The sequence below is a fragment of the Pieris brassicae genome, chromosome 11 (assembly GCF_905147105.1).
Source record: "Pieris brassicae chromosome 11, ilPieBrab1.1, whole genome shotgun sequence".
Classification (NCBI taxonomy): Eukaryota; Metazoa; Arthropoda; class Insecta; order Lepidoptera; family Pieridae; genus Pieris; species Pieris brassicae.
This window is the reverse complement of record NC_059675.1, coordinates 6,182,933-6,196,623: the sequence shown is the minus strand read 5'-3', so window position 1 is coordinate 6,196,623 and position 13,691 is coordinate 6,182,933. Positions and strand designations below refer to the sequence as shown.

The following is a 13,691-nucleotide window of genomic DNA, read 5'->3' as shown; positions in this document are numbered from 1 at the left end:
TTTCCTTAGTAAAATGAAAACAAACCCAATTTTTATACTTTTATTAAGAAAGAGAGCATTTCAAGAAAATCATTCAGAAATCACATTAAAACAATATTTACATTAATCACTACAAATACTAGGGCAACAAAGTATAAGTAGACTTCCTACTGAATCAAGATAAAATTATTATAGAAATCAATCAAAATATCAAATTATAACTAAATCTAATCATTATAATGAAAGAATTATTTACAAATAAATAAGATAATGTTTACTTTTTAAAGTAATTAATCATTGTCTGGCCTGTGAAAACGGGATTCGTAAAACATAGATGTCACAATTGTATTGTTCATACAAAAAAAAGAAAAAATTGGCATAATCCAACATAATGTACATAAGTGGAGCTTCTTGCACAATTGCTAATAAATAATTCTTTCTGTGGTATAAAATTACATTTCTATAGCTGAGCCTGGGTATGTTATCTAGTCAAGGTGAGTTCTTCTAGGTCTAGTCCTTATCGAGTGCCAAATATTCATCACCAATCAAATAAAATATTGCTTCTAGATATAAATCTATGTTTTGCAACAAGTACAGCGTAATCTGAATCTCGTATATTTTAAAGTGATTGATAATTAAATAATTGTATCAAAACCGAATTAATGTAAACCTTCTCTCAACTTTTCTCAACGCTGGGATTACGTCGATGATGAAATACAAAACTGCACATATTTTAAATATTTTAACACAGTTTACTAACTAGGATATATTATATTACATTACCATTACAAATACTTCAAAATTAAGGACTATGACTATCAATGGTGCAGGTGTTTTGTTATATATATAAAGTTTTGTAAGGCCTCCGAAACCTGTTTCTCAGATCGCTTAATTAGATAAAAAGAATTCAATATTCAATGACGGTTGGATAAATATTTTAAATTCTCAGACAAAGAAAATTATTGTTCTGATACGATTAAATCTAATAAAAAAATATTTTTAACCTTTTTCTGAAGATAGCTATAATCTAGCTTACTTCCAAATGTTCATAAAAAAAAAGCTTTAAACAATGGGACATTAATAAGTTAACAGGCATTAATTATAACATGAGAAATTAAATACTAAAAAACCGTTAGCGTCTCACTTCGTACGCGTTTAATTTGGAGCAAGAAAGGGACCTCTTAACGGTAAATTGTAGAAGGCGACACCAATTCAATTATAAAAGTATTTTTGAAATAATAATTATAGTTTAACGTATAGAAATGCACTGTGTACTAACAACTTAATTGTTTCATTGAGTATTTTAAAAATGTAATGTGATGTCCAATTAAAATGACTAATTGTTTGATGTGATTAGGTGTATTAAGTTTAAATCAGAATATAAGTTATGGCTATTTTAAATTGATAAGACTAGAAAAAAAGAGTATTTTTATAAGAATGTTAATAAAATTACAATTGCTACGGAATATGTAGCATATAATGTATCTGCATGTATTAATATAATGTCATGGAAATCATAAGTAATTCAATCTATCAAGACGTAATAGTAAATTGTCTTAACAAATTTATAATATGGAACACACCAACATACAAAATTTCACATTTATAAATTAAAAGCAGTGATGTTTTTAAACCGATTGAAGCAAATTAAAAACTTATTCTAATGAGTATGCTACATAACTAAAATGGCGAATGACAGTCTCAGGATATTTAGATCTGACTGAATCAAGGCAACTATAAAACAAAATTTCTTCTTTCTTTAAGTTGTATTAAAAATTGTGTGTTACTAGTACATTGAGGAATTTTAAGCAATTTTATTTTATATTTAGCCTTAGTAGGTAATAATTACATTACCAGTTTACTAGTTTTAATGTGTTGAGAATTTTTAAATATTTTAATATGTTAAAATAATTGATGGAATATCACAGGAACACTTGTACATTGTCAGCTAGTGGTTTGAACTAGTCTTAAATGCTTTTGAGACAAACAAAAATATAACCATAAAAATCCTAATTCTAATTTATTTACAATACTTAAAACTAACCATTTATGGCAAATCTATCAGTCTGTCATTAAATTACCTTCAAATTTTAAAACTAGTAAAATGTATTGATTTGTAAAGCACAAATGTATCATTTGTGAGACGCCCTCGCCCACCTTATATGCTATTTTGAAGATGTTGGTCCCAAAAATTATAATAAAACAAAACCGCCATGGTATCGTAGATAGACCATACAAATGCAGCCATTTTAAAACATTAAATTATGAGGTAAATAAAATGCCGTTATATCCTACATCAATAAAAATGGCACTAAATCAGACCCTAGATAACTCTATGTACTTCAAAAAACCCTAATCTCTTAAAAATGATTTTGTAAATCAACAATCTTTGGACATGGAATGCAATGATAATAACGAATCACTGGGATACTTCATTCTTATACTTAAGTCACAACAGTCGCCTCAGGTTTTTTCGGCTCTTCTTCGTGCCAATAGCATAAGTATTTTTCTTCCGTTTAGAAGGGCTAGGGCCATCCAAGTCATATTTAAAGCATTTCTTACCTGGATGTCTGTCACATTTACAGAACTTACAATACTGGTAAGAACAAGTTACACTTGTACATTCCACCCATTCTTCTCCAGAGCTTTCTTCCGTTACCTTGGCAGGTTGATGGCATCTCACACAAGACAGTTGCTTTCGTAGATCCAATGATGCAGCCTGTAAATGTGCATAATGAATTAAAACAAAACACAACATTTACACAGCCATTATTTATACAGTCAAATAACATTTCACTTCACATACCTACATTGAATTATTAACTTACCAACAATTTGTCAAAGAAAAAATATAAAATAACGGATAGAACATATGCATCATGATTTAGTGAAACTAGGACTGGTCAGTAAAACCACCAATAGTAATTCTCTATATTTGTTTTAAAATTTGTTAAGACTTATGCAACTTATAGTTTATTTATATTACTATAAAAGGTCCATGAACTTTACAGTCTACATTTAAACACCTCACCTTTGTAAATCTCTTGAATTTAATAGTCCTTGGTGTATCAGGTGGACTAACTGGTCGAGTTTTAGAAACTATAATATTATTTGTTTCTGAAAGTGGCTTTTTCTGATGCGATCCAAGAATTTTCGGTTTAACATCTCTGTTTTCTACATTCTCCTCTACATTTCTGAGAAATGTTCTGTACTCCAAAAGTTTACTTGTTTTACTTATATTTTCCCAGACTGTTAGCCACAATGGGCTAACTAAGGTAAAATTAAAAATGTCCTCATTAGATAAGTAACTAAATATCTTCATTAATGGAGGTCTCATATTGACCTTCTCATACAACATCTTAATAATATCAATTTTCTGCTCAGGTCTAAATTGAATAGATTTCACTGCCTTTGACTTAGTAACTTTAGTCACAGGTTGCAATCCTTTGGCTTCACACGAGAGTGAATGGATAGCAAAGTTTAACTTCTTTGCTGGTCTCTTTAAGCTTGTTGGACTGTTTAAGTGACAATTTGTTCTACAAGTTTTCTTTATTGGAGTGGATGGAAAAGTATGACCTTTTTCATGAAGATTGTAAAATTCATGTAAATCATCTGTGTGACCAAAGCTCTTAGATGCTTTTGGTTTAGTATCATTAAATTTTAGTTTTCTTAAGCCACCAGCTATTAAGGTTGTTGGAGTAGGTATGGAATTATATGGGATATCAATGTTCTCTAACTCATCAGGAAACGGTCTCTTAATGCCTCTTCGACCTTTTGGAGAATCTTTAAAAGAATCATTATTTCTAATACAAGCTGAAATGTTGGCATGTGATACAAGGTCATCGGGAGATATATTGAAGTAGTCTACCTGATAAGGACCTCTGAAGCATATCCGTCCTTTAATAAAAGTGGAGTTGATACTATCATTCGATACTTCGGAGCATTCTAGTGAGCCAGGGGTAAAAGATGTATGATAGCCACTATCCTCACTTTTCCAGTAACTACTGCTGTTATTGTAAGAGATTCTAGGTGACAAGGGCTCAACAAGTTCTGAATGAATATCCATCTTTCAATTCAACATTAAATCCCCTTTGGCTTGGTCTCCTTTTAGTTATGTCTGGTAAACATAATTGTTGTATTAAGCATTTGTTAATATAAATTTACCTTCATTTCCTAAACCACATCTTGCAACATAAGCTTAATCGTTTTAATTTACAGAACTTAGGAAAATAATGTACCATGTAGCTTTGTATTTACGTTAGACTTGTAATCGTTTAAAGTTTTGGAAGCCATTATTTTGTGAAACAGATTACAAAGTTGACAAAAAGCGCCAGAAAAAACCACAGCGTATTATCAAGAAAAATCGTTTATGGATAAACAGACTACTAATATTTTTATATAATTTAAAAAATATTTAAATATTTCCTCTATTTTTCATATTATAATCTATGCTCCTTGCTGACAAGTGTCAACTGTCAGCCGTATGATCCCTGTTTCTGAATTTGGTACTCTACAGAGTTTGTTGTGCATTTATTATTTTTAAATTTATCATCAGTTTTTTTTACTTTGGTTATATTTAGGAGTAAATTTAACATAATTTTATAATGAAATGCATCGTTCATATTATGAGCTAATCTTTTATTTAAGCTAAGAATTAAGATTCAAGACTTCTGCATTCGATAACCATGGCTATAGATGTAAAAAAAATATGTCGCCTCTGTGCGAATAAGGATCATGTTTTAAAAGATTTAAGCGAAGAAAATAATAAAAATATACTGAAAATTATACAAGAATTCATACAAATAACCGTAAGTAATGTTATAAAATCAAAATGTAGATATACTCTCTCACACAGCACAGCTGTTTCTTGCTAAAATCAGAAATGTCTTCATGTTAATTTACTTAGTTTAAAATTAATAACTCCTTTACTTAGATATCTGAAGATGACACACTTCCTACAAAAATTTGCCTAAATTGTGAAGAAAAAATGATATCATTTCAATTATTTGTTTTGGAATGTTATAAAGTTCAAGAAAATTTACAAAATATGTGTGCAAGGGAAGATGAAAAGCTTGAACTTAAGCTAAATGACGATTTAAATTATAGAATAACTGAAATTAAATCTGAGGTAAGCAACAGCATTTATTAAATTTTTAACTATCTTACAATATATTTTTATCTTACAATTGTTATATTGTGTTCAGTTCATATTTCAAAAACAATCATGCAATATTTTCCAGGTTAAAGTTGAAATGGATGAAATAGTAGGTAAGCTTTTCATGTTGTACTAAAAATAAGAATTATTACATAAATTATTATTATGTATAAAATAATTTACTGTTGCAATTTTCTCATTTAATACATGTACAGATAAATCTTTTTAATGCGAAACATACTAAAAATTTAAAACAAGTAGTATAATGTTTCAAAAGACTTTCCCAATTGATATAACCTACATGTTAGTTTACATAGCTGATAATGATAGGTTTCATAGCTGAGAGATGATCTTATAAACATCAAACAAGCATTGTTTTTATTATGAGAAATATTTTTTTACCAGGGGTATATAAACAGGTTATAATCCATGGAATAAGTAAATGGACAGTAGTCCATAGTATAGATTTAGAACTAAATATTATTTTTATAAGTTACCTATTGTACTACATACAAATATTGCTTTAACTACTTTAAATAGTTCACAAACAAATAATTATTACAGCCACTCTTAATAATGAAGCAACCTACTCTGATGTTGATGATGACAATATAGACTATGATAATGACAACAATGAATGTGATAGTGATAGTAGTGATGGTGTTACACTTGCATCATTAAAGGAAACTAAGGTTAAGCAAGCTTCATGTATCAAACCAAGAGAAATGACTGATAGAGATAGGGAAGAACTAGAAAAACTTCTTAAGGATCCAAGAGCCAAATTGAAGAATTTTGTTAAGTAAGTGTCAGTATGTGGCTTAGTTGGTAACTCTCAGAACTGAACAAAAAATACTTATTTTCTGTGCAACAGAACTTGTTTCTACCCTAGTGCTAATGGCTCTGGCAAATCATAGAATGCAGCTCAGTACAGAATGCAGACCCATTAGAAATCTTATCAAGATGTTTATGGTTAACAACAATAAGAATATCTAAAGATTTTTCTTAAAATATTTCTATAGTGTAAGAGTTGAATTACATTTATATAATTATTAATAAATTTTGCTATGGTGATTGTAAGAAGCAATATAAACATGCATTTATTACATTTGAATATACATATTGTAAAGATTCAATTATTTTGTAAGATAACATACTTCCAGAATGTCTTGTGCAGAGTGTCCGAAACGTGTGCACTCCTGGGAATCGTTGCGCAGTCACTATTATACTGTTCACCAGAAAAAAGTGTATACATTTTGTATATGTGGCTTTGTTTTGACTTCAAAGAGCGCCATCTATAGACACGTAGCTGAACATAAATCTCGACCACGACGAGGTTCAAGGAAATCGTCCAATCGGAATTCAATAAAAGTCACAGATCTAATTAGGTATGTCCAAATTTAATATTTACAAAAGAAAATCTATATTGGTTAGAGATACATTAGACAGATCATACAGAACAGATTTATTTTTCAAATTTAAATTTAAATTTTTCTTTGTTTGACTTGGGTGACAAAATACGTTAAAGATAATAAAAGTTCATACATGCATTGAGTCTGTGCGGAGGAGAAGCGGTGGTTACGCAAATTAATATAATTATAATTTGCTACGCGTTATTCCATTTATTTCCTATTTTTGTAAACATTAAGTGTCAGGATGATTAAGGTCGAACTATAATAATAACGGTTATCTTTCCACACAAACTCTATGTATAAACCTTGTAATTTAACCTAATTTCATAAAGTTTCAAAAATATTCTTGAAATCTTATGAAAACTTATTTTTTTATCTTAAAACTATTTATTACACATAATGTTGACATGGATTTCTTTTTAACACCGTCATACATCACCACCCAGAAACTTTTTAACCAAGATGTCTTTAATACTCTATTCCGTACACTACAACACATTATGACCTAATTAATTAAAATATTTTATGAACAAAAATAAAGCATTTTTATATACATCTAATAATTATTTTCAGAAATCAAGTTTTTCGTTGTTCTAGCGTTTTTTTCCTAAACATGATATTATTGTCTTTAGTTTACGCGAATATAACATAGATACACGCTGCTTCAATGCTTATAGCAATAATTATTATTTAAATGTATAGAAAACATGATGTTACAGGTTTAATTGTGAAGAATGTAATCTAGACTTTTCTAGTTGGTATAAGTTAAATACACATTGTATGTGGAAGCATAAAGCAACACCTATAGTGCATTGTAGTTGCGGTATTTCACTTAATTCAAGAACCGTTATGTACAAACATATTCAGGACCACAAGAGTCCAGATGCATTACAGTAAGTATTTTATTTATTAACTTGAAAAACCCTATATCTTTTATTCCGTAACATACACATATTCCATCCTTTTCAATCAAAACTACTTCAAATCTCAAGAAGAGATTTAAATGTCTGTGGTCTACTCTCTTCCGAAAGATGTAACCTTGATTTACAAACATACATAACTTAGAAATTATCGTGATATATGTTTTATTAAATATGTATTTTGTTTTTATTTCTTATTCTTTAAGCGTTAAATAAATATATAATATATTTGCATTTTTGAAACTTGAACTGACATTATATCTGGGACTTGTCCCATAAGACCCTCAAGTGTTTTTGATTGTATGACATTTTGTCCTTATAGATATGTGTGTTCATCCTGTGTCAAAAGCATATTTTCCAGAAGAATATACAATTTTTTTTTGTATTTATGAAAAAATGTGTCGAAACATAGTTAAATTCTTAATGGATTAAATATCAAATAGGCAAATATCTCATTATTCATACTAATTATTATTGTAACTTTTCCTTCTACTCTTGCTGTCAACTTGAGTTTACGCCGTCATGAAGAGTGAAGGTTATATTAAACTTATGTTTAACGAAAATAATAAAATATTCCAGCTGTGACCAATGTCCAAAAACAGCGAAAACAATGGAGGAACTTCAGAGACATAAGTTAAGGCATATACCGAAGTCCGAAAGAACATTCCCGTGCTCTTCATGTGATAAAGTGTTTACGTCGAAAGATCTAGTCAAATCCCACGAAAGATCACATGTACCGATAGAGCAGAGGAAAATATATGAATGTGATGTTTGTAATGAGAAGTAAGTGTCATGTTTTTATTATATAACATTTAACATTAGCTCGAACGGTTAAGGAAAACATCGTGAGGAAACCGGCTTGCCTTAGACCTAAAAAGTCGACGGCGTGCATTAGGCACAGAAGGCTGATCACCTACTTGCCTATTCAATTTACAAATGATCATGAAACAGATACAGAAATCTGAGGCCCAGACCTAAAAAGGTTGTAGCGCCATATGTATTATTTATGTCAAAACTTAATACAAAAATTTTATTCAGATGAAAGAGATCGGCCTCATATAATAAATATATGAAAACAAAGTGTAAATTTTTTATTTATAAAAAAGCCAAAATACATCAAATAATTCCCAGCTAGGAACAGTGTTTATGGGAAAATTCAAGTGTCGTTTTTAGTATTTTTCTTTACTAATTATTTATGTTTGCCACCGTTAAACCTACCCTGAACTTTAACAAATATTTCAAGATCATAAACAGCTGAATAGGTCCAGGCATTTTAGAGTTTTAGCGCGACAAACGAACAGCAATTAATTATAGATAAATGTTCGATAGCGCTACAACTCTTATAAAATTTGGCTGTAGATTTCATTGCATTCGTTTCGTTTATATTTTTTATAGAGGTGATCACAGTGTCTGATACGTGTCATATATTTTTGGGTTTTATGACCAGTTTCCTCACGATGTTGAAATCAAAGTCCTTAGGGTCGTTGAAGCCAACACTGCTCATGACGTCATGTATTTATTATTTACCTTTAATCTATATATATATATATCTTGTGTGTTTGTAGCGTATAAACTCAAAAAGATTGATAGAAGAATACATTGCTACATAATGCCTAAAATAAATGTCCAGCCCTTCGTACTACGTACGTTGAGACAAACTGCTAGTTGTAAATAAATTAAAAGAATTATTTGATTAAATTGGCCCTACTCAGCTTTACGTAAATTGCTTGATTGATATGTAAAATTTTGGATTTGAGTCATGCCGGTTTCCCCACAATGTTTTCCTGCACCGTACGAGCAAATATTACATGCGCACAGAAAGTCCGTTGGTCCATCGATGGGGATGAGAGTCGCACGCTGAAGCCACTAGGCAAACACTGCTCATATATAAGTTCACTTTAATATAAAACTTCTTTAAGAAATATAAACACGAATTCAATACATTATTTACATCAATTGACATTTAATTTCAGCGTGGTCAGCGAGACACGAGACGTTGAGTTGTGTAATGTAAGAAATTTTCCTTGAGGTTTATAATATTTGTTTACAGATTCACCACTCGTTCATCGGCAGTATCTCACAAGCGTATAGTCCATGAGAAGATAAAGAGCTATGTTTGCGATCAGTGTGGATATGCGTGTGGTACTAATGGTGAATTGAGGCAACACCGCGCCATACATAGTGACGATAAACCTTACACATGTCGGAAGTGTTCTAAAGCGTAAGTTACCTTGTTATTTTTAAAATATATAGTGCCAACATTTAACGCTTTATTGAACACTATAAAAGAGTACTTTATCACTGCAAAATGAACATTGTTCAAATCATGTAAAAATTAGCATATCAAATAAATAAATATTTTGTTTATTATAAAAACCGTAATTGTGTGAAAGTTAGTCACGTACTCGGTATTTGTTTATTCAAAGAACAGCTTGTCTCCCGGTCGGATCGTGACCTGAGTTCGAGCCGGAAGAAAGTAAGATACCGTAGTTTGAATATCGGCTATTATTGTAACTTCACATTTACAACGGCGTTAATTAAAATATTTTATTTAAATTTACAGCTTTAAAACGTATTCAAATCTAAAAACACATATGGACACACACGAAGAGACGTCGTATGTATGCTTCGTATGCAGTCGCGTACTTAACAGTCGACGTACGCTAAGGAAACATCTCCTAGTCCACGATGAGAAGTGTTCGCATGTCTGCAACTATTGCAATAAGGCGTTCAAACGACGACAGACTTTGAAGGTATTTTTAAGAAATATTCATAAGTAAATATACATTAAGATTGATACATAAGTACCGGACCGGAATTTTATAATTTATCGTTCTAAATGTACCACTTTCTTTGCAAAAGAACTTTATAAAATGTATTTATTTAACACAGACACATATTGTGATTATAGAAATTTGTCCATCTCAACGCTTGCTCGTTCAGGCTGGATAACTAAAATTTAAAAAAATATATTGATACCTTGTTCACCTGCATCATGTTTATTTACTAAAAACCTTTGGCATTTTAGCTATATAACAATTAATAATAGGAAGAGTAAAGTATAAGGAAGTGGAGGCATGCCTTCTTAAATTGACATGTGTCAGGCACAGAACGCCTATTTTACTAAAGAACATGAAACATAAATGTCTGCCCCACGCCTCATTAATTTTAGTTAATTATTTAACATCACAATTTCCCGTGTTTCTTCGATATGGATAAACGCTAATGATAAATTTCAGTAAAATATTATTGTTTGACAACAGGTACACCTAGCAATGCATACGGGCGATAAGCCTCTATCGTGCAAATGGTGCGACGAGCGGTTCGCGTACGCGTCTACGTTACGCTCGCATCGCTTGCGTGCACATCCCGACAAAATGACAGTTCAAATGAATGACTGCTACTCCGTACAGCAAGTTTCACAGGTATTTATTTAAACATTTCTATATTTTGTTATGTTATTATATTTACATCCTACAATTAAGTATTTATTCATGCTGTAGATTACGTCTAACTTTCTTTGTTTAGAAATTGTCAGTTAATGGGAGTTAAACAGGCAGCCCTCGGGATTCTCTAGTATTATATCATTTTACTTATCTATAGTCTTTAGTCATATTACATTATTTATTATATTGAAGAATGAAATGTCGGACATGTCAGCGTCGTATAACTTTAATTTGTCTTAATATAATTAAATTATATATATATATTTTCACTCCGATATAACGGCATGGAAAAAAAAATCGGTCAGAATAGAATTAAATATTTTTTTAAATCGTGAAAAACTTGTCATTACTTACCATAATAAATTAGATGCTCCAATAATATTGACCTAGTATTTTTATAATAAAAAATATTTGATTACAAAATGCCATTAAAATGACTATGGGGAAGTTGCATTTTTAAACAAAATTATAATAACTAATAATAGTTATAATTTATTTATTTCGCGATCCTGCAGCTAACAAACATTATATATAATAAACAGACATTACACTAAAAATATAGCCAAAGATGGAATATATAATATTTACCCATAAAAGTTTCTAACATTTACAAAAGAGAAAAAACAATTAGTCAATACATTTAACTAAGTAATGCCTTATTTAGCTGTATTGTGTGATGGTGTAAAAGTGTAGGTATGTATGTGGAGGCGTGTGTGTGGGGTGTACTAATGATGCACTACCATTCCGCGTCAAGGCTTAAATATTGGTCGTTGTATATCTGGGCTGCGCGATACAAAACTGAGTTACAAAACTTTGTCAACTATTGTGTCAATTTGATTATTATATGGTAATTAATCAGTCAATTAGTATTTCCTTTCCCCATATTATTAAATTGGCTTCACTTAGGAACGAAATAAAATAATAAAACTTGTGTACTTTTGTTTCAGGATTATCACAAAACCGATGCGACTACTTTAAATGTTCCGAAGAGTGATTTACAGTAATTATGTAGATTTATATGTCAAGTATCAGTATTTCTTTTAAATAACAGATATGTCAATAATGGTTATACAGTGAATAAATTATTTACATGAAAATATTATCTTTTAATGATAATTTTTTTTAAATCAAAGTATAAATTAGATCATCCTTGGCTGTTACCTAAGCTAGAAGCTTTTGCCCTGCCATGTCTTTTTTTCCTTGTTTAGTTTCTTATGTATGTCGTTATTGCGAGCATCAATGAGCATCTACATTTCAATTGGTGTTTGTTATTGGAATATTCCAAAAATACATGCTCGTCCAACTAGCCAAATGAAAAAGTTTACTTTTTACTATATAATTTATTTTTATCTATATACAAATATATAAAATTTTAGAATATCCCAAAAAAAAAAATTGAAATTGTTTTATATAAATTTTGCTGATGTTTGGTGGGATATTTTATTTACTAAACTCGGATTGAATTATTTATTGAATAAATAAATATTATTCCATTATTTTTGAGAACAAGCTATTGGGCGATAGTTGAACGGATCAGAGCAATCGCCTTAGGCTTCGAAGGTATTAAAGCGGTCTTCCAGGACTTCGGAACAGTGTCGAGCGAGTACAGGTACCTGAAAAGGCTCGTTAGGAGCGGGGTAGGAAGTACGCAGCACAATTGAGGAGTTGCCATCCGGCCCGCTCGACTTATGATTGTTCAAGGAAGATAGTGCTCTGCGGACAGTACGTTGCTAGAATATGATTTCCGGCATCAAAAAATCACACTGCGAAATGGTTTGTGACAAAGTCCGTCCTCCAAAGTTCAGTTGGATGCAAAGAGACCTTCTTCTTCGCGGTGTGGGCTAGAGTGTCATCCTCGAAGGAAGGTGGGCCTATCCCTCGCCAAATCTGGCAATGTGCTCTGACTTTGCCTTAGCGATTTCCCGTTCCCGCGACCTGAAGGCAGAGTTATATGTTTTTTTTTTTATATTCGCTGGCATTGGCATCAGGAAATGTCGTAGCTTCTGCCCATGCTTTAAAAAATTCTAGCTAGCGTGTCATCCTCGAAGGAAGGTGGGCCTATCCCTCGCCAAATCTGGCAATGTGCTCTGACTTTGCCTTAGCGATTTCCCGTTCCCGCGACCTGAAGGCAGAGTTATATGTTTTTTTTTATATTCGCTGGCATTGGCATCAGGAAATGTCGTAGCTTCTGCCCATGCTTTAAAAAATTCTCGCTTTCGACGCGAGGTTACCTTGCTAGAACGTTTAAACCAAAGCTTTGACTTTCGATCGGCACCGCAGAAAATAGAATAAAGATACATTTCAAGCCCTGCAGAACCACTTCGGCGACAGAGTTAGTGACGGAATTTGGGGCAACCGACGAAAACCATATAGGCCGCCTAGGGTAGGACGGAAAGAAGGACCGTATCCCGTCCCAATCTGCTGACTTATAGTGCCAAATAGGGCGACAGCCTGCAAAGCAGGGCCGTGAAGGGTGCAGTTGGCACATTACCCCGGACTACGCATTGATCCGACGAACCTAGAGGAGGGTCGACGGAGACTTGGCAGTTCTCAGTATGTGAGGTCAATAGAAGGTCCAACAAGGTTTTATGACACAGGGATCAATGGCGACAAGTCGTAAGCTAAAGCAAAGTCGTGAAAGCGTCCCGAGGCGACGAGAACAGATATCTTCTCTGACGTACACGCAAACTCCCGCCCGCGGTAAAAATTAATGTTTAATTTGTAGTCCGGATATGAAAGGTATGAAGTTTCAGCCGGGGACGATATCTCGGTAAGGAAGAAT

At 31.8% G+C, this 13,691-nt stretch overlaps 2 protein-coding genes across 2 annotated transcripts; one reads left to right on the top strand and one right to left on the bottom strand.

The window, feature by feature from the left end:
- Positions 1-26: 26 nt before the first annotated feature.
- Positions 27-4,273, bottom strand: LOC123716716. Its single transcript, XM_045672581.1, has 2 exons — positions 3,011-4,273; positions 27-2,698 (listed from the first exon to the last, which is right to left on the bottom strand). The coding sequence occupies exons 1-2, from the start codon at positions 4,043-4,045 to the stop codon at positions 2,429-2,431; spliced, it is 1,305 nt and encodes a 434-aa protein (XP_045528537.1). The 5' UTR covers positions 4,046-4,273; the 3' UTR covers positions 27-2,428.
- Positions 4,274-4,514: 241 nt separating this feature from the next.
- LOC123716620 (zinc finger protein 708-like) lies at positions 4,515-12,000 on the top strand. Its single transcript, XM_045672458.1, has 11 exons — positions 4,515-4,787; positions 4,913-5,107; positions 5,220-5,247; positions 5,699-5,933; positions 6,295-6,519; positions 7,263-7,436; positions 8,043-8,246; positions 9,514-9,684; positions 10,027-10,216; positions 10,727-10,888; positions 11,857-12,000. Exons 1-11 carry the CDS (start codon positions 4,665-4,667, stop codon positions 11,911-11,913), a joined length of 1,764 nt encoding a protein of 587 aa, XP_045528414.1. The 5' UTR covers positions 4,515-4,664; the 3' UTR covers positions 11,914-12,000.
- The last annotated feature ends 1,691 nt before the right edge of the window (positions 12,001-13,691 follow it).